The sequence below is a fragment of the Dromaius novaehollandiae genome, chromosome 13 (genome assembly GCF_036370855.1).
Source record: "Dromaius novaehollandiae isolate bDroNov1 chromosome 13, bDroNov1.hap1, whole genome shotgun sequence".
In the NCBI taxonomy this organism is placed as follows: Eukaryota; Metazoa; Chordata; class Aves; order Casuariiformes; family Dromaiidae; genus Dromaius; species Dromaius novaehollandiae.
In genome coordinates this window covers 22,912,838-22,940,150 of record NC_088110.1, presented here as the reverse complement: position 1 = coordinate 22,940,150, position 27,313 = coordinate 22,912,838, and the positions used below count along the sequence as shown (strand labels likewise).

Genomic DNA, 27,313 nt, shown 5'->3' with positions numbered 1-27,313 from the left:
TGCTTCCAGTATCAGTCACAGGCCACCTAGCACAATTCTGACTTACGTGGAGCTGTGAGTTTGGGGACGAGGGAAACTGCATTACACACTGGCTTTCAACAGACCAACTGCAGTAACCGAACTCTCAGTGGTCACCAGATAATGAATCGCAAGTAAATACAAAACTAGATTTCCACAAACAGAGCTCAAGCATGCAGTGCACGCAGAGCCGGTTGGCAGAAGCTTTTGCCCGTGTGCCTCCACTGCTTTTCATGACACATAGCTAGCAATAGCTAGTTACCCAACTAGCTATGTACATTTGTCACTGCACATAATTATTTATAGAAAGGCCAAGGAAGCTGCTACTTTGAGAGCTGGTACTGAATATCTTATTTCCATACACGCCGAAGGGATGGTAAAGAAACACCACTCTTCACTTTTTACAAAGAATATAATTTTAAAAGGTATTAAGAGCCGATTTCCTGTCTCATACACTACCCTCCAATACGGAACAAAGAGATTGAGCAAAAATGCACAGTTCCACAGAAAGGAAAAATTCTGTTCGGAAAGACTTTCAGATTCCAAACTGTGTGTTTTTTTACGTTTGGAAATGTATCAGTTAAATAGCATCTGCTGCCAAATAAGGCAGATGGAAGACTGGCTCATCGCCATCTCACCAACCTTGCTAAAACTTTGCTAGATGTTAGGCTGTTTCAGCCTACTGAAGCTCTGAATCCATTTACAGCTCTCTTCATCTTGCTTAAAGTTGCTTTGCAAAACTAAGAATCCCCCAAAACACTGTGGGTCATTTCTTTTAAAACCATACTAGTATATATGATTTTCCATCAGTAGCAAGACTGTTTCATTAGTCTTTTGACAACTTCTTTAAATAGTATTATAGATAATTTCATCTGGTGTAAATAGGCATGTAAATTATTTTGAATCATAACTTGGGAATTAAATATCTATCATTTTCAAAGGAACATGAAAGCCTTCAATCACAAATGGATTAGGTTTTCTCTTTCTTATCCATTCTTTTTCACGGTATTGTCAGAATCAAATAGGCCAACTTACAAGAGAAGTTTCAAGGAGGGGTGCTCTTAACACTGCATTTTCAAACTCTCAACATCTGCAGAGACTATAACATTAGAAGTATTTAAATTCTCGAAACTGGAATCCAAATGAATGTTTGAAGCTTTTCTGCCCCCTTCTGTTTATTGTATGTTTGATGTTTTACTAGTTCAAATACATCGTATATAACATATGCGCCCACTATCTGGTGTAGGGCTTCAACATATTAAGATTTTTAGAGCTGCACTAACGTATAACCGTAATAGTCATTTTCCCTCACCTTACAACATTCATGAAGAGAAAACTATTCACTTCTGTTATATACAATAATTCTTTTCAACTATTTATTTAAGAAAAAGGAGAAGCATGATCCATATGAAGGCATTTGTTCTAAACCAAATTTCAAGTCATGCACCCTTTACATTTATTTCTTAAATCCAATAGCTGGCTATGCTCATGGAATCACAGAATTAAGGTAAATGCTCTTTTCTCCCCAGAAGTCATCTACTGTGACCTTGTGGGATTCGGCAAGGGGGTAGGTCAATCCACATTTTAATACTTCTATAATTGGTTTTAAATGTCCTTAGACACTAATTACACTAGTAGATGTCCCTTCTAGCCTTATTTCCTATACTCTAATCCATATATAAAACACTCAAAGCCTTCTTGATCCCCATGTACGCCTCGTTTTTCATTCTCAGATACCCTTACTATTAAAGGGTGTTGATTTCTAAAATGTCATGGCACAAAGGGCAAATTCTGTATGGATTCAGTTCTCATTTCTTAGTTTACTATTAGACATAGCAATATACTGAACTACAAGGGAGTTCATGCAACTGCATTTTTATTTTCTTGCTGTAACTTTCAAGTGAGATTTTTCTATCTAAAAAAACAAAGAGCAAGTGGCAGGGGGAAAAGAAATACTCACTAATGGCACAGATACAGGATAAAGTTACTGTGTATTAGCTAACTGGCAATAACTGAACTGTCTACTCACATGCGGTTCAAAATAAATGCAAATCATATATATATATTCTAATTTAAACGATTCCACAATTGTCACAGGCTAAGTACCAATAGGTACTGTATCACAACCTGGCAAATAGTAAAATATTAAGCCATATAACACATCTGCAAGACTGAACCCTTTGTCTAACACTTGCAAAATTTTATTACCTAGAACTTTACATAAAGTGCATGTTGCTGAAAAGATTAGCTAGCATTATATTTCTTTTAAGAATTCAAAATCATATATTTGTAAAGGATTATATTTTAGTGCTTTAAGCCTCACACATTCAGGCATATTTTAAAAAAAACAAGAACAAAATTATTAAATCCAAGCCACAAACTTTGTCTCCATTTCTCAGACAAACGTTATTAGCTGCTACTTGCAGATCATTTTTATACTGAAGCATCATTAATAAGCTAGCATCTGAAGCATTTGACCATTGTAAACAGTATTTCATCAGAAGCCATTAACTTAAATACAACTGCCTTAGGAAGAACGAATCAGCCCAGTTCAAATCTTGGTCAGTTCAAAAAGTTCTATAGATTAAGCTCTATCTCATACACGCACGAACTATTGAACTCTCCAAAACACAGATGAAATGTTCATATTAGATTGTTATTTTAATTCTGTAACTGGCCTTGCTATACAAAAGTTATAATTTGTTTCTGGATTTATGAAATCCTGACAACAAATTACTAAACACTTGGCTCCTCAATATCTTAGTGCAACAATAATGGAATGCAAAATTCCAGAGAGAACACCGCTACACAAACTTCTCAAGTCCAAGATGCCATTGCTCCTTAGACCTGTATGAATTTTAACTCCCAACAGATATACGGGACTGAATGTACAATCTGCACAAACCACTGAAACGTGAAATTTGGAACATTTGCTGAGTCTACAACAGAAACTCAAATTTAAGCATAACAGACAAACTTAATTTCAAAATATTTAAGAAACTAGCACAAATACCAAAAGAAAAATTGTTATCCTTGTTCGCAGCATTGCTACTGTAGATGTAATAGGACGCAGTGAATAATGGTAAGAATCAGTCAGGCCAGTTCATAAAATATTTTCAATACAAAGATGTATTGCTCTTAAGTAAAATGAATGATAATGACTTGTCCCATGAACATTTACATGAAATGCACGTTCAAACAGGTAAGATAAAAAGACAGAAATCAGTACTCTTACAACCCGTCCAGTAGAAGAATCAACGTCAAAATTTTGAGCCTGACAAGTCCTCGTGACAAATTAGGAGACTTTGGAAAGCATTACAGTATTTTTCAGTGAATCAAAGATATGAAGTATTTTGTTCATATCAAAAGCCAAAAGAAGCCAACACTATGCAGCTCTGGAAAAGATGCCAAGAAAGAGGGGTTGAAGTCTAATTACAGAATTCTATTATCTGATTAGTTCAGCATCAAAAATTGAATTGGTTTAATGCAAGAACCAACCATATTTTTCAGATAAACATTCGAAAAGCATTACTATACCTCAATAAGTTATTTGGGTTTTCGTCCATCCACTCAAGCTGCAACAATTCTTCTAGAATAAAATACTGATGAACACTTGTTGGCATTGTAAGGTGGCAGCAGCTAGCTCCCTTCATTTAACAGAACTGTACCAATCACACTTCACATGCTTAACTGGCAAGCGTGTGTGTGTGTGTGTGTGTGTGTGTGTGTGTGTGTGTGTGTGTGTGTGCGCGCGCGTGTGCGTGTGTGTGTGTACACATGCATGTGTGCATATGTGAGAGAAACTCCTCTATCATCTGTATTGCAGCAAAAGACAAACCAAGGGGAGGTAGGAGAACTGAAAACAGAAACCTCAAAAGGCATGAAAAGTAATAGCATTTTGGACCAACCGATACAATTATGAGCCACAGTTCAAGTCCTGAATCTCTTAGTAGAGCTTCCACTTTACTGAAAAATACTTTTTAAATATCAAAATTATTCTGCTTATATTTATATGCACTGAAAGATACCCTTTTGCTTTAAAAGAACTTAACATACTAAACAAAATTTAAAAAGTTACCCAAAAAGGGGAAAGAACCTCTAAAGTTGTGAAATTTTCTAACTGATGATGATGATCTTCATATTTTGCTAATACTGATTTTGTTCCCTAATTGTGAGCATACCTGAAATGAACTAGGTGAACACAGACCACAAACAGTTGTGCCGTCTTCCTTCAACCCTTTCCACACGCAGCCATAAACAGGATGCACTTGCACGAGTGAGAGCTGTTCACATGAGGGCAGCACAATCATCCTCCACGCAGGACCTCTTCTTCGTGAAACAATCCCATTAATTATAAACAGAACTCTACAGATATGTAGCTACATACTGTACAGCTACAGATATGAAGCCTTAACTGTTAATTTAAAACAAGTTTCATTTGCACATAGTACCATTGACCGAGAAGTGAAAGCGCCAGGGAACGTTAAAAGTAAGTGACATGAAAACCTGAAGAGCCCCAAACTTTTGCAGATAAAATCCTTATAATATGCTCTGTTAATCACCTCAATTTGCTGACTGTATTTTCAAGACATAATCTGTAACTTTAAAAAAAAAAAAAAAAAAAAAAAAAAAAAAAAAAAAAACATGGCTTCATTTTACATCTTTTGCAAAGCTGGCTGTTGAGGTTTCTTGAGGGCTGAGTCTGCTTCCAGAGAAATATTTTTTAGGCCTAATCTCAGGGCATGATATCAGGCTCACAGCAGGCAGAGTAACATACCTGCAACTTGAAAATAAGCTGTACAATAAAACACATACCATACATCTTTTGCAATACTGGCAATGTAAATAATAATAATAGTAAATAATAATAGCAAATAGTAATAATTTCTTACTGCAAATTGAGGTTTTTCAGGCTTGAAAATGGTATATTTCCAGAAAGAGACAGTTAGCTGTTAACTTCAGTTAGAGATATTAACATTCCAGAACATTTATAATGTTAATTTACCATTAAAGAAGGAAAGAAGAAAAAAACAACCATAAACTAAACTTGGAGAGTGGTTTACATCACCTAATGAATTATAGTATTAACTGCTGTAAATGTGGGAAAGAGGTTAACTATATACCCCAGAGACTCAAAAACCACTACTTAGTGATAAGAACCAAAGAATTACATTTGTTTTTAAAAGCCTGGATTAGCATGTTAGGATAGTTTATTATAATCAATAAAAGTCCTTATGATAAAAGTGCAACAAAAATGAAAAAGCTATTCAACACCTGATAAGATGAAAATAGGTTGGTTAAGGGGTTTGTAATTCACAGAAAAAAAAATGTAATTACCTTTCCTTAAGATTCTAGGTATAATTTGTTTTTTATACCAATACCTTGATTAGGTTTCTTGCAAATGTTTTCATATATACTTACTTTTTTTTCTTCTCCCTAAAGCACTCTATGCAGGGGCAGCAACAGTTTAGCTAAATCCAGAACAGCTATCCTATAATTCTTTTTTTTCCCCCCACTGTTTTACAACTTCATTTAAAATCATCTCCCTTTTAAGTTCTGTATTACTTGAACAAAAAACAACTTGTAAACAAACAGTCACACACTAGATATACACATCTTGAACTTGACAAATCTGTAGCCAAAAAGCTTGCCAACTGGCATACTGCAGACAAAGCAGAAGAACAAACCCACTGATCAACACTTAGCACACGCTATTAATTAACGTTAACGATAGAACATATTAACAATCTACACTGACAAAAATAAAGCAAGTTTGTACATCTCATCTGGTAGTAAAACTGTGTCCAGCCTTATTTTGTATCTAAAAAAGCTTGTGTCTTAAAACAAAAATGACAAATGCTGTTTTCTAAAACAAGCTGAATGAACCTACCAACACCATAAACTGACTGCAGGCAAGGTTATCTGCAGCAGCTCCATTCTAATAAGCTAATCTCTGGCCCACCAACATGAGCAAGTCCTGTTCAAGAACACCATTTAGTTTGCCATTTAATTTGCCATTCCATTTAACTCTCTAGTTCCCCTTAAAGGCAAAAATATATGAAATTGTCTCTCTATACTTAACGATCAGCATACTTGATCAGTTAGCCCCAAATGCATATGGTAAAAAATCAGATGTATGAGGTCAGTATTTCAATTTTACCATAACAAAGGTTCAAAGAAAAATATCTTAACTAAAGAAAAACTCCACTGACATACAAATTTCTGTATTTCTTCAGTAACATTTTTATGATTAAGTTTGAAGAAAATACCAATTAAGTTTAAATCCTCTCTAGAATTAATACATTTCAAAAGCTGTTTTCCACCAATTACAATTACCCCCGACAAAAATTTTCAAAATAATATCCTTAAAGACAGACAGTCGATTTATACAATTTAACATTTACAGAAAATATCTAGAAAAACAAATAAAGGAGAGTTAGGTGAAGCCAGAACATCTGAAGCAATCTACCTGAACCATTTACACTTGGGCTTAGCCAGTTAAAAAATGGTTAATGGAAACACATTTGAAGACAGTAACACTATTTCTGAACTGCTGTCTTTCAGAGGAAATATATTCTTTAAAAAGTGGATAGATGTGATTTTAGTTGCACTGTCATACAGTAGGTTTCTCAATTTATAAATCTTATCACCTGGGCACATCCTAAATTTCAAACTTAGCCTTTGAGGCTGCCATACTGACAGGCCATCAGCTGCTGAACTAGTTATGCTATCCAAGAAACTTTTCAGCAGCTACCGGAATTTTTGACCAGCATAGCACCTCATAAAGAAAAAAAGTAAGAGATTTTTTTTTTAATAGTCATATTGCCAGGAAATGTTGAAGGCAGAGGAAGAGAGACAATCACATCCTGGACAGAAAAGCAGGACTAATACTGAACAAAGCCAGAGAAGGCTCAGAACACTGGAACAATACACATACTCCCATTAGTAATTTACTCAATTTTATGCTACTGTTCTTGGCTATTTTAAAGCTCCAGAGTTCAACACAACTCTGCAAACTGAGGTCCTCCTTCCTTCCATCCTACCAGTTTTGAAACCCTCCGACACTCTTTCCTCCAAATAAAAGAAACAAAACCCCCTGTGTATTAACACTATGGCTTTGTAAATAATCCCGACAACCACATATTTTTGAGCAACAGCCGCTGAACATTGAGGAAACATTTTCTAAAATTCTTTTTTAGTTTTGTTTCCAAAGAAAATGAGACTCCTAACAATTATGCCATTTCTCCAAGCCCAACTAATAATTTTGGGAACTGCTGAGCTATTACAACCAAATCTGACAAAAAGAAAGAGGCCTGAAAGATACTAAATGCCTTTTAGCGTCCATAAAATCTGAGGCCGGGGTTAAGCCAAACTCAAATTCAACACCCCACTAACAGAAAGTCAGCAAGTCCTCACCTGTTATCCCACAACAGCTAGCTGTAGCAGTAGCACATGCCTACCTTGGATTAGTAACTATCCATAATATGTCTCGATTAGCTGGATATCCAAAAAAAGGTCATCTGGGACAAAACGGCACTAGTTGTACAGTCTGGTGTTTAGGCAACATCAGGAAGGAATGGGAGACAGGGCAGGAGACCATGGGAATAACATGAAAGATTTCAAAATACTGCAGTGGGGAGGTGTCATAGACCATACAGGGAACGTGGGGCTCATCCAGTGAAAAGGTGGAGAACACAGGACAAAAGCCTATAGGAAACCAGGCTTCTTTAGTACTGCTATTTATGGAACAACTTACTGAAATACAACCGCTACAAGTCTCTCAATCTTGTTTACTGCCTACCATTTTTCCCCCAACCAGTTCACATCTCTCAATTTCCGGAAGACTTTCTTTCAGAAGCTTTCTCCTGTTAGTTTTTGCTGTAGCTTAAACTTCTTACATGGAGATCTAAAAGTTAGCGTATTTTTCCTCAGTGTCCCAACTCTTTATACAAATTACTCATTACACAGGACCACAAGCCCTTTATTTGCTTCCATATCTGCAATGCAATTCGTTGCTGTATGATGAAGTACCATAACAGCAGATCAGAGTCAACAACAGGAACAGAAGAATTCGGAGGACACAAGCCAGCTTTCATGAAGATACACTCATTCAAAATATCAAGAGCAGTAGGCAGTACTGTAGTTAAGTAACTTAAATTCAACACTTTGTACTTTTCCAAGAAACATCAGCAAACCTTCACACACACAGAAAAGGATGTTGGAAGATTTCCACTCATTTCTTGTGTGTTTAATAATGAGACAGAAAGCTGAATGAGACTCTGAAATGCAGTGCATTTCTGTCCTGGGAGCTAATAACATAGGGTAGTCCCTGATTTATTGCAAGTCTCCTTGAAACTTCTGCTTCATTTCCCTAATTGGAATTTTTAAAACTTGGAAACAACAGTTTGGCGCACAAAAAACTGTGTTATCCCAATAAATCAACATGTTAAATTTACTAGAAAATAATTTAACATTGAATTTAAATCTGACAATTATTACCAAAGGGAGACTCCTGCCTCCACAATGCAATTCTGTGGACAGATTATGCTTTACCACTCCATCTTAGAAACAGCCAGCGTACGATGCTATACGCGGCAGAAAGTTCCACGTCACACTCATGGCAGGCCGTAATGCCTAGCTGTGAGTTCACCTGGCACGCTGTAACTATACAATTCCACCACAAGATGACACAGGAAAAGGCTCCCGTGTCCAGGTTTCCTCGTGCTCATCATGTGATGCCTAGGTACATTTGAAACTGTCCTAGGGAAGTCATTTTTTTAAAAAAGCACCAGAACAATCAAACTGACCTGCGCAAATTTGTAACTTGTATACTTTACCATGTGCAGTGCTGTAACATGAGTTCTGATTATGTTAAATCTGTATCAAATTAACGCAAGTAACTAAATTACAAAAAAAAAAGTAAACAAAATTCACAGTAGTGTGGAAGGGAGAAGATCAAAAATATTTGGGTATTTACTGAAAAAAGAATGCAAGTATGCTTTGCTGACAATGTAGCACATCTGGTTGACATGCCTTTGCTAACTACAGTGTTTTTGTTAAGAGCAGTGAGGCTGGCACTGTTGTAGTGGCAGGAGGAGGAGAAGGGGGCTGAAGAATCTCATTCGGGTACAGAATATGATTACTATCCAAAATACTACCTCAAGCTGGCAGCTCTCCACAGACAACTGGGATTTAAGGGGAGGAGGAAAGAACACAAACAGAGGGTTGATACAATAGAGCACTCAAGGTAGGTTTTTAATTGGAAGTAATCAACAACTGAAAAAGGTTTTTATGGTAGAGAGACAGGGAATTTAATGATACATTCTATCACTGTGAAATTGAAGTATTATTAATGCCAAAAGGATCTGTAAGTTAAACACACATACCATCTGGAAATATGCAACTTTTATTTTGAGTCACTCAAGCCACAGATTGGAAAAAAAAAAAAAAAAAACTCAATGATTCATTAGCAAGATGCATTTGATAACATATAACTTTATAATAACACAAATAAATGGGGCAGAGAACCTGAAGTCTTCAAGACTTCTACCTAAATTATGCTCAGACTGTCTGAGAAGCAATCATCATAAGACTGTACACCTAAAACAAAGTATTAAACCAAGCTCACCATTAAGACACATATTTCTGATGGCCACCGGAAAAAAACCAAACCCTCAATCTCAGGTCTGACACAAATCCCGTAAGAAACTCAAAATAGTAAAATTTATTAAAAGAGGAAAGTATTCACTGCTTTAATTCATCATATTATATTATTTGATCAGGATGATCATCACCAGCACAAGAACAAAGGCCAATAAAGGAAGACTGGAGTCTAAACATTGCATTTGGACATCTAAAAAAAGGAAATTTGTTTTGTAAAAGTAGGAGGACGCATCAACTGTTCCTAACCTGATTGGTGACTGTTAAAGCAAAAGCAGCAGACACTACTCAAATTTAAACAATGAAAAGGACATCTGAACTTTTAAAAGAGAACACCACACACTGGGTTGTGTTCATTTCAGATTTTTAAATACAGATTAGGTATCTTTCTAAAAATTAGATTATATTAATTAGAAGTAATCACACTCAATGAACAATAGTGGGGTGACAGAGTTTGCATTGTGCAACAGATGCAGCTACATGAGCCCACTGGACCCTTCTCACTGTAAAATCTTCAACTTTGAATTTTTTACGGTAGTAAGATCATATTCCATCATCTTTCATAACTGCATGAACTGAAAGATACCATAATAAAATGAAATTATAAACTTGAGATACATTTTGTATCTTAAAATACCTATTATAAAAGTGGCAATACTAACAGGAAAATACACATGACAGTAAGCAAACAGTGGTCTAATAGAAAAAGGCAATGTTTGCGGTTTGTTTTCATTTTCTTACCTCCCATGGATGTGCCCTACAGCACAAAGCAAGGAAATAAATAGTTTTTTCTATATAGCTCTAGCACCCCTTGGATAGTGTACTGAGTACAACATATCAGAAATATATTCAGAATAACATTCAGGCATTAAAGTCCAGAGAGAATGATGAAAAAGATCAGAAGCTGGAGAAACTGACTGACAAAAGATGAATTAAGTCAGCATATCTTGACTAGAATGGTATGACACACGCGACCTGTATGTGAAGATTACATAGTCATAATGGAGAATAAAAACGAATTATTTAGAGAAGTATACCTAGGAAAAGGTTAATAAACATATGAATTGAGTGAAATGTTACTAGACAAAAAAACCCTCTTGAAAAATGTACTCCTTGGGCTGGAATAATCTACATGGTAAAATGATAGATACATCGAGAGTTAAGATATTTAAAGCCATATTAGACAACACATACATGAAGGCATTCCAGGCCAAATCTGCATTTGCATCGAGTGGATTAGATTATTTAATAGATCTTTTCCATCTCCAACATCTAATCCAGAAAAACAGAGATATCATTTCGCTGAGAGATTACAGAAAACAAGCACATAAAACTAAAACTCAATTATATTTTTTCATAAAACTAAAATGAGAAATAACTAGAGGCATGAAGAAATGCAGTTATAAAATCATTAACTCAAACAGCCACATAAATAAAAGCAAAGCAAGTCCAAAAAAACCTGTCTAAAATAGTTAATGCGACTTTTCCAAAGGAAGGATGAATCAGTCTGGTTTAAGTCAAAACAGAGTGTGGAAATAGTTGCAAGCATGGACCAGTCTGACGTGTTTAGTCTCATTCTAACTAGCAGTAACATCATGAAACTGGCACAACGCTTACCTTAAAGATAAATTAATTTTACATTCTTGAACAGCATATGAAGCTCCTGACAGCTATACAGAATGCTGCAGAGCTTGATGATGCCAGAGAAATGGACTCGGGTTATTTTAAAAAGCACACTGATGAGTAATCTGTTCTTTTCTTACCATCGTACTTTATTGCACGTCTGGGTAGCGCCAAGAGGAGAACCTGCCACCATGGGGACTTGGATAGGGCTATGCTGTTTGTTCATGACAAGGTCCAGCTTCTCCTCCAAGGACTTACAGGTAGCCTCTAGTGCCAGCAACTTTGCCTCAATGCTATCCAACCGCAGGCATATTGTCTGGTTAATGGAATACAGGAATGACTAGAAAGGGGAGAGCGCAAAAGAAACTGTTTTTAAAGACTTTGCATTTATCTCCAGCAACATACACATAAGCAAGCCGCAGATAAATGTGACTGGAGAACAATTCTAAAGGTACTAGCAAGGTGCCTAGTAACAAAATTCATCTGTGTATAAAGCTGATGACATCCTGGAGCATTTTAGCATTCTCAGATTCTTCCAGTCCTTTATGTAGAAGCCAAAAGCATCCAAGCCAAACACATTGTCACCTGAGCACTTTGTTAGTATGATTTTATACACCACAAAACAATTTAAAATGGCATGCCAAAACCTTCATTTGATATATTTAAAAACAAAAGGATTATAAATCCATGAAAGCATCCTGTTGGATAAAGTTAAATAAGATATTTTCATGCTCAAACAGATAAATTCAGATGATTACAGTAGAAATAGCAACACAAATAATTTCAGATACAATAAATAACACTCACTCTAGTTTCCTTCTGAACAGCAAATCAAGAAAAGTAAATAAATAAAATCTGTTTTCCTAAGCAATTCTATTTTAAAAATAAGTATATTCTAATTGGGTTTTTCTGGGAGAAAAACAGACCAGTAAAGGTTGATGTTAGACACACATTCTCCCCTGCAAACAGCAACCATGCCATCTTGTGGCTACAGCTACAATTTACACCCATGAAGCTGTTTTACAATGCTGCTGCCCCAGCACTCTCTTAATACAGAGCTTCCGTTTTTGTGACAATTCCAAGAATGCAGAATTACATACTACTAAATGTGCATGGCAGTAAAATACTACTCATATGTTTATGCTGCAAGACAAAAACATTACTAAAAAACACTAGTGGCAGCAGTAAGTTTTGCAAGCACAGAAAAGCCTGAGCTACTGAGCCTGAACTAAGTGCAGCTGAATTACAAAGAGAATGTTATTAGTTTAAAATAATAGCTTAAAACATGCTGAAGTAACTGCATATTGTAAAACAGATATAAGATCAAGTTCATCTTTCAGGTCAAGTTTATTCACTTTCCCAAAAAAAGATGTAGGAATAGTGACATTTGAGCCACAGGAATTAATTTTGAATGAAATTTTATATTGCATACAAAAGTTTGGCTACTGATTTTGCACTGGAAGATTAAATCATCAGGATTTAAAAGTTTATCCAGAAAAATGATCACACAAACGTTCACAAGAGAGGTAAGAATAATCCCAGTATTGTGTTTAAACTTCATTTGTTTGGGGTTTTTTTTTAAACATCATTTGCTTTTAATATTTTTCCCCAAATAAAGATAATTGAATTGGCATTATGAATAAAAACAGAAAAAGGAATTATCATAACCTTAATAGACGGATCCTGGCAGTTAATTTCTATACGCTGACGTTTCAGAGCAGGCTCTACATCTTCATCTGTCACTTCATGATTTTCCAGCACAACTGCAAATAAAAAAAAAGCATGGTCATAGCCTACAACAAAAGAGGGCAAGACTCAAAAATACAGTAAATAGACACTTAAAAGGGAGTCTAGTTAACTTATTGTATGCATTCATTTATGCTTACTTGTGTTTTTCTTAATGATATGACAATTCACTTCTCAAAACACGTTTACCCAAATGTAAGACCGCACTGAAGATGTAAAACTCAAGCACTGGTTTGGATTTATTTACTAGGAAATTATCATGAGGTAGCAGAGTTGCCACATCAGCTGTTCTGCTTTGACAGCCTCCCTTTTCCTTTCCTTCCCTCTGTAAACTTGAGGCAGCTCTCCTCTCCCACACTGAAGCCTCACGCCTATGCAAAACCATAAATAGTACTAGTAAAATTCTGTAAAAATACAGGATTTCACCCACACTCCACTCAGCTTAGGAACGGGTAATTTTCTGCCAGCATAGATGAACAAAACCCTGCAATTTTCCAAAATAAACACTTGGGTATCCAGACCTATAGGATGTAACAGCCTTTCATCTAAAGGTAAACATTTTGAAGAAACAGTAACAAAAATGAACTGAAATTAGAAATTAAAGGCCTTGCTGGTAAAATCAAGAGGTAGAACCCTGAAACAGCCTCACAGCTGAAACCTGACCAGGTTTTCCAAATCCTTTATCAAATCAAGCAAAGACAGACTTGTTTGGGGTTGACCATATCACAGGTGATAGCCCTGACCACCAAGTTACTGGCTAGACTGAGAGAGATGGGTCTCAGTTTCTCCTCCATCTCTTTGGGAACATTTCTGAAAGAACTGCTTTTTGTTCTGCATCAGAATAAAAAAAAATTGATATATTTTTTTTATTTTCAATACTCTGTAGCTACTGTTTTTCAGCCAATGCTTATTCGCATATACATGACAGCGTAGGATCAAAGTCTATAGCTGATTTTAACATGGACATTTTCCTTCAGTACATCAATGCTTAAGTAAGGGAAACCACAATATTTTCCTTCAGAAGCAATTTTCAATTTTACTGTCATTTCATTATACATACAAGGAATTTTAATAATTTTACTGGTAGAACATTTTTTCCTCATAAACAAAGATTCATAATAGATGGGTGTCAGTTCTTATTTGAAGGGAAGTCTAAAACAGATACTTAATCTGAACAAAACCAAAAGCTTGCTAGAGACCATATTTCAATATAGATTTTTGGAACTGGTCTAGTTCTGCACAAAAACAGACAGCATAAAGACTTTTAAAGAAAACAAGAAAAACTGATTTAAAGAATATTGAAGATATACAAGTAAAGTTATTGAAATTTGGTATATAGCCTGAATGAGTCCATCTTGGACAAGAAAAATTTTGCAGCACCGCTTTACATTTCTACAAAAAGCATAGCAGTGATTTCCCCCATTTTAATGGGCCATACTATGAGTGCTCTTTCTTATGTCACCACTACCATCTCTACTGTACCTGGGTTATCTGGATTCAAGTCTTCAACAGCAATCTGAACGACATCTGCCAAATCCTGTTCTGACATCATTCAGAACCACAATATCCAGTCAAACACCACTGAAGGCACCCAAATAAGTAAATTTACAAGTCATTCAATCCTGAAAAACAGCACCAAGAAGAATGTTAATAAAGGTATAGTTGATAAATCAATATTGCATTTATTTTTGATTCTTCTTCTATAAAAGGTACTGGCAGTGACAGACAGAACAACATTGAATATGTTGGTTACTGATTCAAATCCAAGATGAACTGGTAGCATCCAAGAGTTGTGACCATCTAAACAAGATTCTAGGAAATTATCTTTGTGAGAGTTACAGTGAATTGCAATCTAATTCCTAGCAGAAGTGAACATACAGTGGTATTACCTGCTACTGTATTTGTTACTGGCTCCAAAGAGGCAAGGATTGAACTACCTGCATCACCCTCTGAGTGATCGTTCTATATTAGGACTAAGACAAGAGTGCAACTTTCCTTGCTCAACTTTTCTGCATTTTCCCAATGGATAAAGAAAGCATTTAGCTTCAGACACTTGGCACCTCATCAGCATAAAAAAAAATTAAATTGATTTTAAGATTTAAAAGTATGCAAGACCATTCCTAAATTGCAGGCTTTTAATTTACAAATTACTTAGCTCTTGGAAGTGATCACACTTCAGTATTTAGGCTTGACATTGCAATAGCATACAAAGCTCCCAAACCACATTGGCTTTGCAAGTACTGCAATCTGTACAGATGCATATGAACACAAGATCCTTCCGCATATGAATTTTAACAAGCCTCTAAAATCTTCATAACCATTCTGTGAGACCAGGGACCATTTCTGCAGCTAATTACAGCTAGATTTGGATGAAAATTTAGTAGTTTTTTCTTGGCTATTGAACCTGCCTGTTTTTTCTACAGCCCAATTCTGATGAACCTATTTTCAGAACACGGTGCTGATCTCAAAGCCAAATACTTCTCAGCCTGCTCCTTCGGAAATCTCCGCCAAGGCTGTCTGGTAGTGCATTAAGAGGAGCCTTCAGCCTGGGAAACTCAATCACAATCACAGGTACCATCCACAGCTGTGCTTTCCCACGGTTTACAGAAGGATGGACAACGAATGGCAAAGATCAGTTGTTTTTTTTAAAACCTGAAGCAAAAAAATATTAAAGAGAGAATTTGAGGTTTACCAATGGAAATGGTAATTCATCCCTTAACATTGACACTGAATCAAATCCAACTATGCGTAAAGATTTTCCTCTTTCCTCCTTCCACTTGAACGCAGGAAAACCATCAAACCAGACAGGTGGAGCACAAATTTTTCAGCATGCGATAGAGCACACCAAAGAACGCCGGGACCGGCTGCGGCAGGAGCCACGCGCGGTGGAAGCCCATCTCGTCACCCCCCCCAGGGGAGGACACCGCACAGCATCACAACTGTTTACTCCAAATAAAAGCGCTGCCAATACCGAGTCATTCGCAACGCCGATCATGGTGAAAACCGTTGGGACTATGCAGACTGTGGCAGCACGCCTGAGAAAACTGGCAATACATTAGTGCATACAGATGCCATTTTGGCAAATCATATTTGCCATTTCTGAGAAATCCTGGTAACCAGCCAGTCATAACATAATAAAACAGCTGTGCTAGAGTTACTGTTTCATAATGTCACATACTGCAAGTATTATTAGAGAACCCTGCCCTCAACTTGAAGGGAGACATCCTCCACCTCAAAGACTAAAAAGGAACAAACCAGAACAAAGCTTGACTTTTAAAACTTTGTCCATTTACACAATGCTAGACTTCACTCGTACTTCACTTGTTGCATTTTAACCAATTATAGCCAAACACGCCAGTATGTCATAAATCACTTCCAAGGGATTTGTAATGTATTTAAGCTCTCTTTAATACTTTGCCTGATTCACATACTTAGCCTTCCAAAATTCATTTATTGTAACAAGTTATTGAAATGAATTAAGGTTTTCTTCAACACAAATGAAAAATAGTTTCCCACTTCAGATCTATGTCTCCACCTCGAACGTCTTGGATCATAGCCTGAAGGTATTCAACTGTAGATCAGAAAAAGAAACCCTCAGATATTCTGTCACAGAGAATCTTTAAACAAGGGCCAAGCTATGACTGGCAGAACAGCTATTACACATACGCAGCAATATGTCTCCAAAACATTGGTATTTATTTTCATTTAAACAAATTTTATTACAATTTCAGTAAGTCACACGCTGCTCCCAGGCAATGAGCCAAGCTCAGGGCAGAACACATTCTCAATAAGCAGAACAAAATATACGTCTGCTGTCACCAGACTCGGTGAGCTCTTGCATCGAAACACAGGGGAAACAAACATACTTGCTATTAATGCTAAATGTGTGGATTAAGAAAAATGCCCAAATGAGCTACACTGGGTACTTCAACTATAATGGCTATTACAACTTAAATGAAATATTCCTCCAAATTCAGAATTTCATGGTAGAAAACCCTTGCAGTAGCCCAACCTTGCTTTCAGAACCAAGGGTAAAAGTCCTATAAATGGTAACAGGACTGAAGTTAGAATTATATTAGTTTATCACCTCTGAAAAGCCTCAGTCAACAAATTCAGAATAACAACTTCTGCAACATATTTTCCTCATATTGTGTTCAATGAAGTATTTACCAACATTTCCTCAGGGCAAACACTTCCTTTTCTGAAATTTGCCACATGTTCCCAGCCTTTTTCTTTTTTGCCCTTCTTTCTTCTGGCTGAAAACCTACTCCCCATTAATTCTAAATTAAATATATATATATATTCACATTGGCATTAAGAAGTCAATGCTAAAATAGTACCTGGCACAAATATTAAGCTGTAAGAAAAAAAACTATGGACAGAAAGCCAAGGATAAACTACAACAGGGATAGCCAACTTCCATATATGAAAGGTGCCCACTCTTCTTCCCTAGCCAGCGTTTGCCCGTTGGATCAACAGAGCAATATTTTACAGTCAACTTGCCATTATCTGGGAGGGGTATGGGAAGTGAGCACGCACCAGACAACAGAAAATATCTCAATAATACATACACTACAGGAGGCTTTGGCCAGCCAGGCTCGAACTGGCTCCTGCTGAGCTATTTAAGTGGATCAGTATTGCACTCATCACTTCTCCTGCAGTGGTTTTTTTGGTTTTTTTAAATGGTTGGATGACATTCCTTCAACTCTTATCCAAAAGAGAGACTGAAAAACAGATTAAGATGTGGCTCTGTTCCACGGGGATTTCCACCCACCTCCATTCCCACTTCAACCCCGTGTCCCTTCAAGCCTCCTTCACTTCAAACGTTTCTAACACCTCCTGCCTCTTGGGTCGGGGAGTCTGCCCAGCTCTGACGGCACCCAGGACGCCAGGGCCCAGAGCAGCTCTTCCACTGCCCACCGGTTCCCCGACCTACGCCAAACCCTGCTCTGGAAAGCCTTGCCTAACATGCCCATCAGGAGTCCATCTCCATTTTAGAGAGCAGCATAAATTAAAATGCTACTAAAAAGACAAATTTTAATCACAGTGAATAATGGAAATAATCACACAGAGCAAACGTACTGCACTAGCTGCTTTCTTAACTCCCAAAGGCAAAATACTTTTCCAAAGTTTGAGAAAATGGTCCTAAGCTTCCAAGAGACAATCATCATCAAGGAGGAATAGCAGACTTGGAAGTAAATCTTCCAGCAATTAATACAGCTTATTTCATCACCCATCAAAAACTAAAAATATTTCTATTTATGTAGCATGAGTTTAAATTAAAGACAAAGACTTCTCATTATTCTTGTTTTTTCTTAATCAGAAAAAAAAGCCCAAAAGGGCAGCTAAACAGTCTAGAGCATTCCTACAACCACCTGCTGAGATGAGGCTGTAGTACTACAACACTCAGAAAAACTTAGAGACAGCTAAAGATACAGAATTTAAAGCAGATTAGATAAAGTGCACTAAATACATCTGTCAGTGCTCTCTCTTAGAGCCGATACACTTAACATACAATTAAAGTACCCCTTGTCTAATTAAGTAAACTAACATTTGTAAGCAATTAACAAAATTAAATTAAGGCCACCTGAATTCTAAATTAATTTCCACACACAAGTTTAATGCAATTTAAATAATCTATTTTAAAACAATCCAGATGATCTCTTCTGAGTATGCCCATGTAAACAAACCCCAGATACTGAAATATCTGATGGGTTTTTAAAAATCATAGGGCACCATATCGAAGTGTATAACCAAGAAGGTCCGATGCCTTGTTAACATATACAAACACACAAAAAAATATTTTCTCTCATACTAATTGGTGAGGAAAACAATATTTCTAAAACATTTTTCAAAGCTCTACACCATTTAAAGTGTTTACTTGAGCTTCTCCTATTTGAGCAGCTAATCACTCCCCTGGCTAATATTTCTTAGTGCTATCTATAAAGGAAAAAATGTCTAACATACTTCAATTTGTACTATGACAAAAGTTTTCTTCTGTGTGGAAAAAATGAAATATTCTATTTTACCTTGCCCTACTCCAAAAGCTTTTAATGTTTTCCCTTTTCTTCATTGCATTTTTCCCTTAAATGAATAATTAAGTACACTTTTCAAATGTGATTTTTGTTAAAAAGTATATATTCTTCTTTATACACCCACTATTAGCCAATCATCCCCTTTTTCTGAGTCTAATATCTACCCTGAACGCTACAAACAAAGGTCCTTTTCTTGCAAAGAGCTAGGATTTGCTGACACTTATAGAAGTTTTCCAAAATAGCAAAAACAGCTAGGCTACAAAGGCAAACCTAATGATAAGTATGTGTTTTACATATGCATATAGGGGAATTAATCCTTTGTGAGGACAACTTCATTCAGAAGTAAAATGACCTTATGCTGTAAAGCGATTATAGTATAAAGATCACCTTCGCTCTGGAAGTGAGGTTCCATGGAGGACTCAATGCTCGTTAACCCGACTGCTTTAGTTAGGTCAGTTCAACTTTCCCGAGTACTCGTCTATACAGCGAAACAGCCCACAAGGACCACTGAGCTTTCAGTCTCCGTACTGAGAAGCATAATCCACAGCAAGAATGCCTTTGTGCAATTCAGTTTAATCCACTTTGGAAGCAAATTATGCCCAACAAGCACAAAGGTGCTCCAAGTACAAAATGAAGTTTTTCGCGGGAGAGGCCAGTGAAGGACCACCACCACGCCAGGTTGAAGCCCCAGCTCACTTGGCAACAGGTTTCCTGCACTGCCAAGTCTGCAGCGCCTTCACAAAAACAATCTCTATGAGTAGGCCCAAGTAAAGAACTGGGAAAAGTTCAGATACTTTGATATATTTAGTTATTCACAGGTATTCACAGGTTCTGTACTAACAGCACTCTGAAGTCTTGCTCAATGACTTAGAAAATTTCTTTAATCCCAAAGCCTGCCTCTTTCTCTAAGCAGCTGGAACAAGACCTTCCTACACTAATGAACAATTCCCCCACAAAACACATCACTGCATATGCTAATACACGGTAACACATGAACATAAAATAAAAAGCAACAATTTAATACCATGCAGGGTTAAATACACTGTAAATACAAGAGCTACCAGCCTCCTTTATGCTGCAATACACTGAATCCACAGTTTGTCAGAATATGAAATTGAAAACTATTTTCAATGAAAAAAAAATCTGTTTTGCACTTCTTTATTACTGTTAAAACCTAAAAAGGAAAAAATTCTTGGCATCTGTTTAGCTTTTATCCTTATTCTCATTCCCCCTCAAAATGGAAATAAAAACACTGTGTTTTAAGTTCATTTCACAATGAAACCAGACCATAAGCATTTCAGTTTATGAACGGAAAAAAACCCCAAAAACAAAACAAAAAAAAAATCACTGTAACATACTGGCATCTGGTTCAGCCAAAGATCAGAAAAAAGCCTGTCCTCCCGAAACAGTACAGAAACGTTCCATACCCGTGAAAGCAAGGACACTGGCCACAGCATCCTGGAGATAGATATATAAAATAAATAGGCTAACAGAGATGCTATGCTGATGGACTCCAGTACAAAGGTGTAAAATACAGATAGCAACAGAAAAAAAAGAGGAAACAGAATAAAGAATATTGAAAATTTCTTTGGAGTAAAAAATCTTGCAAGGAGGCAGTTTATTACGTTTTAAAAACAAAAACCAATTCAGAAATTCTCAGATATTGCTATGAAAGCTCATATAATTATATATGAGCTTTATTATATATCTATAGTTTCATTCATACTTCTAGAATTATTTCCCTTTTTTTGCATTCCACCTGGTACAAGGCAAAGTTTTACTTGGCTGGTTGGTTGCTATGTTTGTTTTTTTAACTAACTATTCTAATACACTACCTTTGGCTACAATCCTAACACATGTACAACAAATGAACAAAAACACAACTGTCACACTTTCCAGTGCACTCATACCAGCTTAACACCTTCTAGCAAAAGGAACAACAGCAAGGGGTGTGCGGCAGCACACACCAGCAACTCCGGTACACACACTCTCTGGCCCTTGAATAAACACTCTTGTTGCTGCCATGTGCAAACACCCATACTGCCACATCTTGCATATAGTTATGCCCAAATGAGCTAGGAAAGATATGTTAACACCTATTACAAGTACACTTGTGTGTGCTTAGGCCATATACTTGCAAACAAATTCTGTAAAATTAATTTTACAGGCATATAATCCTGCTGAACTTAATGAGACTACTCATAGGGACTGGGGTATACATAAAGTGCTCTAAAGCAGAGGTTAATTTTCTGCATCATTGTAAAATTACACAGGATACAAGTCATTAACTTCAGGCACAACTTGTGCGACTGAAAACCAGCAAATACCAAACAAGAACTGACCAAATAGTAAATGCAGTATACATAAGCAGATGCAGCCATGTTGTTTTATTGTTTTCATCCACTAGGTGGAGAATCTTTATTGATAACAGCTCCAAAAAAAAGTTTCAAGTACTTAAATTCAAAGAACAGACTTCCAGAATTAGTTGCATATTATTTAAATGAAAAGTCTCTCCCATTCTCAAAGAACTTCAACCCATGTCTGGAGCTCTTTGCAATTGCTAGTGCAGATGTCCTTTTAACTTTAGATGACTGTGCCTGTATTTGAAATTGGAAACTATTTTAGTCTTTGCTGCAGTCTCTCCAGCCTGCACACCACATCCTGCACCCGTGCATGTATACATACGGCTACCCACATGCTCATTTTCCTGGACTAGAAAGCAGAATATGAACGTAGATGAGAAATACAACTATCAAAGAATATCAGTTACTAGTAACCAATTTCTTCATCTGTGTTTCTGTGATATTTCGTTATTCATACTAACTTTGGGAATTTCAAACCACTGCCTAGCACAACCAGAATTATCTGAGACAGATCTTAGTTCTTTACATGAACTATAACACCGATACAAGTATTTTTCCTCTGTGCCTCAGTAAGCTTCAAAACAGCCTGTAGATGTTGGCAATGGGATGTATTTTGGTGAGGTTATCAACATGACTTGCATGTTTGTGGACTGTCCTCTGATTAACGAAGGCAGCTCCACAAGGCAGGTTCATAGCATACCTGAAAACACCGTATCTAACTCTCTGTGCCTACATCCTTACACAGATGGTTGGCTGCACCCTTGGACCTTTCTACACCAGAAACTGTCCTCAGGAAGACAGAAATTCAGTCTTGTAAATGTAGTGTTCTGGAGTGCTTTCATATAATCCCAGCAAAATTACATTCCTGATAAAATCAAAAACAATACCAGCTTGCTTTCTAGTGAAGGAACACAAAAAATGAACGGAACAAAATTGTATCGGTATGCTAATGTATTGTCATATTGTCCACCAGCAAGAAGCTCTTGCCTAATCAGAACATCAGGCAAATGAGAAAGAGAGCAGAACTTTGCTTAAAGTTTAACACTGCAATGTCAGCAGGTTATACAGCAGACCAAACATTACACTTAGATCTTCAAATTCTGAATGCTTTGTTTCCTGTCTTCCACAGCAGAGCTCAAAGAACTTTAAAATGTGATGCTTTAGACTAAGACAAGTAGGCAAGATCACTGGGGACTGCTAAGTGACAGTCCATCTGCCAGTACAGCTAGCCACATTCCAAAAAGGAATATGACAGTCAGCAGCACTATACCGGGGAAACAGGACCAGTTAAATATAAAGCAAAAGTAGGTACGGTAGCTTATAGACTTCAGGAACAAAAGGTCTAGTATCAGTTGTGCTACTGGCCCACCCAGGTAACACTGCACACACTACCCAGGATTCAATTTTTCCATCTGGGAAGGGGGGGGGGGGGGCAGTATCTGTCTGGCTTCCTGCAGAGCAAGCCCAGAGGGGAAACAACACTAATTTTTAAACATTTCATAGGGCCTTTACTGAGAAGCAGAGGTGGGGAAGAGACAGGAACCCTCTTTGGAAAGGCAATATTCCAGAAAACCACCTGCAGCTGAAATATCATCAGTTATGAAATCAATCTAGTACCAGTTCAGCACAGATCACCCACAGTTCTTGCACCACATTGCAATTTTCACAAGCAGCAGGGCAAAGCAGCAAAGCAAATGAGCTTTACCACTGCTATTCAAAAGATCTGCAAAGGATCTGCAGAGGTAACCGAGAAGCTGACCGAGAAAACCTGTTCTCTTCTAGCCCCTTGGATGAAGAGTACAAACGGTACAAACATTTGTATTACAAACATACACACACAGTCTTTTTCTGACCAGTCTCCTTCGCAGCAGAGGGATCTGCATTATGTTCATGAACATGGGTTACTGCAAGAAGGGTTAAGGGATCACACTTTCTCCAGCAACAGCGTGGGGGCTGGAACAAGGTTTATCCCTAAATCTTTGACCCTAAACTTGCACGAGAGGAGGCAGCTTTGGAGTTACAATTTCTATCAGCTTTAAGTTCCATTACTTCATTTTTTGAAAAAATTATATTCGTATCAAAAAACTTTTGAAATCTCAATGCCATAAACTGAAATCACTTTGAGGATTTTCAAGTGTAATTTCCCATAATAACTGGGATCCAAAAAGCTAAAAAGTTCATTACGCCAGTACACAATACATTTATAGCTGTTTTCTAATTAATAATACTGTGTGATGGCCTGGCATTTTAGATATTTTCTGTGTAACTACTGGTTCAACTCAAATGGAATTTTTTAAGGAATACGTACAGGAAGAGTAACAGATCCAGATACCAGCTATTATTTGACATTTACAGACCGTGAAGGGAAAGCCCCGAACCTGTGACTCGGAGGGTTTTGATTTGATTCCTGATAATTGAACCTACAGGACTATCCCTAGAGCAGCAGTCACAGAAGTACAGCAAGTACAAAGGAGAAGAAACACCATCAAAACAGGGTTAAAATAAAGATATTCATCCAGTGCAGATAACCACCATGGTTTGGGGCTGAAGGCAAATCAGCCCAGCAAACAGGAATCCGTTCAGGTGTCTGAAGAAGCTAATCTTGCCTGACCCACCAAAAGATGACAGAGTAAAATACACTAGGTATAATAATCTGGGTAAAAATATATCTGCGTGCTATTTGCTAGTTTGAAATTCAAATTTCTTTCCGATGCCAGGACAGAGCAGTGAAACGTCATTCTGGCAGTTCCTAAGGCTTAGACCTGGAAGGAATGCACCCCAGAGACCAGAGAGGAGACAGGGTTGCACCCGACTCCACAACTGCAACAGTAGCACACAGGTTTATAAATATTTTTAGTAAAAGTAGCAGTCAAATGGTAGTCAGTAACAGCATAAAAAATGGCCAGAAACACAACTTTTAAAATCCATTAAGAGCCTTACAAAGCAAAATCCTAATAAAAAAGGCAATTACTGTGTGTTCAGCAAATAGCCATGAGAAGGCACAGTTGGGCCTTTTTTAACATGGAAATATTTAAATATTTACAAGACAAGACTCAGGTAGACCTATGGTCATCGAAATTTAAAATTCCTTTTTGTGTTATTTAAGAATCAAAAAACACTCTCAGGCTCAAATCAAAACCTTAAATTAATTTATTTTTTATTATTTACTTAGAAATAGCAAGGAGCTTATAAGAAACACATCAACACAAAGTGTGTTAACTTAGTATTTGAGTCCCTTTGGAATGTGTGAATAAAATGGCAAAATTAAAGGGTTGCAACTAAAAATAAAACTGTCAGATGCTATCAAGAGAAAGAAAGTGGAAAAGATTTTGAATATTATAACTATATTATACTTGCTAAAACTTGCTGAACAAATGACAACTTCTGAATATTTACCACCTACAATATGATTTATTCCTGATAAAAGCATTTGTAGTGTCTATAAGGCAGCTTCATGAACTTCTTCAGTATTAAGCAGACATCCCAGAAGTTTCCCTCCTGCTTTAAAACAGCCCTCAATATCCTAATTTTATTTATGCTACCCTGCAACTGTTTAACAGATTTTGAAAACATATGCAAATGGTGTTATTTTAAGTTGATTTCCCTTTTGCAAGACTGAAAGCATGCAGTCAAGGTCAAAAGCAGAAAAACAAACAGATTTTAAGGAAATTAGTGCAGTTTTCAGTTTCTGCATCTGAAATCCCAGGTTCCTATTACACTGTCCAATTTCAGTATCACAAAGTATTTTTTTTCCCCTCCTAAAAAATAATTTAAGCAGCTTAATAGCATCACAAATTGTATGTTATGCTTTAAATGACCACTGAAATGGCAAACACTCAAGGCAACTATTCAGTAAGAAATGTTTACCAAAGAAAAAACAAGTGTTCAAGTACAGGTGAAATTCTCGCTGCAGATTGCTTCTTTGAGAGGCCCCAAAACCATGCAGCTTCTGGTGGGGGAGACCTTTGCCTCGGTGGAAAAAAGCACAGCAATTTGCTCCAAGGCTTGCTGACTGTCCTGGAACCCGCATGAAGGCTTAGTATCAATTCTTGCCTCAGTGAGGTGTGTGCCAACAGTTACATTACCAGAAGAGCCCATGATTCTTCAGTCCTTCCACCAGCATTGATTCCAGGTTTAAAAAGAGACCTAGAGGAAAGGCTGAATGAAGAATAAGCTAGCAACCGTACTACGTAGAAGAAAGTGACATGAATAAGACTTGTGCCCACAAGATTTAACTACTGAATTAGAAACCCTAACTTCACACCTTGTATTACTAATTCTGCAAAACTGAGTGTTACTTTGCTTCACAGACCAAGAAAAACTGCAATTTAGTGCAAACAAAGTGATTTCTCATAAATATGTTGCTAAAAAGTGTATGACGCATTTTAATAGCTCACTCAATTCAGCAAACATACATTAAGAGAAATTTGGTGGGGAGGCAGCGTTCGTAAGTACCTCCTTTTGTTCTATTTGGAAGTCCCAAAGATGTGGAAAATAATGTAATATGCAACACAATTTCATGATTTCTAAAGGAAGAGCACTGGGAAGTGACAAAAAATTAGATCCCTAAATTATGGCAGAAAGAGCTGGACTTTATAATTCCTAAAAAAACTAGGAAATTACTCATTTTCAGAAACATCAAATTTAGGTTAGAGAATATTATTTGTTCTAAATACTTCATGACATCACTAAGTTCACAGTACATTTCAAACTCAGCTCACAGCAATGGTCAGAAATAAGTACGTGCATCTCTGACCAAACTATACTAGCTCTTCTGTGACACAGCTCTATCCAAGTTCATTAGCATCCATATTTTTCAAGCATAAAGAATTAGAACATCCTCTACTTAATGCCATTCAGAAACTTAGTGCACAAAAAGGCTTTTGTATTTTTCTGGAAGAGGGCACAATGCAAAAACCACCTGTGACCATCTACATAAAAGCAAGAACCACTAAGCCCCCTATCTTGGATAGCAGAGCTCTGCCCTTGAGCTATATACATCTTACAGGAAATAAAAGTACAGCTCCCATGCTGTGACGACACAGTATTACTGACAACATGCTATGCTAGAATCAGAATCACTAGATAAAAATCCACATCAGTGAAAATCAAGCCAGAAGAGACTGCTGAGGCAAACATTTTGTCCCATGCTATTTTACAATGGGACAGCACTGCTGGGGAGCCACTTTCATCTGGCTAAACTATTCTACGTCCAAAACTACTCCTCGGCTCAGTACTCCAAGACATCACGTGTGTGTCATGGGGCTTTCACCCACAATATACCCTTTGCCAGGTCTGTGTAGCAGAACACAATCTGAAAACCTGTTTTTCCTCCCTCGTATTCATTCACCATATTAAAACTCTTCTACAGAGACAGAAAACAGACTGTAGCAGGTTGTGGGAATAAGACATATCCCCGAACTTGACCTCATTCAGTATCTGTAAGACACCCTGTTTAGTTCATATTTTTCACTGGCAGAAATATTTAAACTAGAAGTCTGCATTATTACAAAGTTTAAATTTCTCCTTGGAGTAAAGTTATTTTGCTATAGCATTTAGAGGCTTTGCTCTGGAAAGCTTGTTCAGCCTAAGCTATACCAGACACCTTAAGACCAGTATGTATTATGACGAGCATCAGTACTTGTACCAATAATATACAGGCTTGCCTTGACTCTGAAATGAAGATTTCACAGAGATCTGTAGATACTTGATTTGGATATGTTTACATCTGTTTCAAGTTCAAGGGAAATTGGTGAAAAATGCTTTATTCTTATCTATTTGGCTTACCTCAGACAGAATCTTTGAGAACAAAAGGGAGTAACAGCATTTTTTAATTTTCTAGTGTGCGCACTCTTAATCTTTTATACG

General features: G+C 37.0%; 1 protein-coding gene across 2 annotated transcripts in view; it reads right to left on the bottom strand.

Annotated features, from left to right (window-relative positions):
• The window catches only part of BANP (BTG3 associated nuclear protein), a 182,049-nt gene that overhangs the window by 151,297 nt on the left and 3,439 nt on the right, over positions 1 to 27,313 (bottom strand). For both annotated transcript variants that reach the window (XM_064519782.1, XM_064519783.1), the window contains 3 exons: positions 14,530 to 14,669; positions 12,970 to 13,064; positions 11,442 to 11,641 (listed from right to left, as the gene is read on the bottom strand). In XM_064519782.1, the coding sequence (XP_064375852.1) occupies positions 11,442 to 11,641; positions 12,970 to 13,064; positions 14,530 to 14,599 (365 nt within the window). In that variant the 5' untranslated portion in view covers positions 14,600 to 14,669. The remainder of the gene's footprint in view (positions 1 to 11,441; positions 11,642 to 12,969; positions 13,065 to 14,529; positions 14,670 to 27,313) is intronic.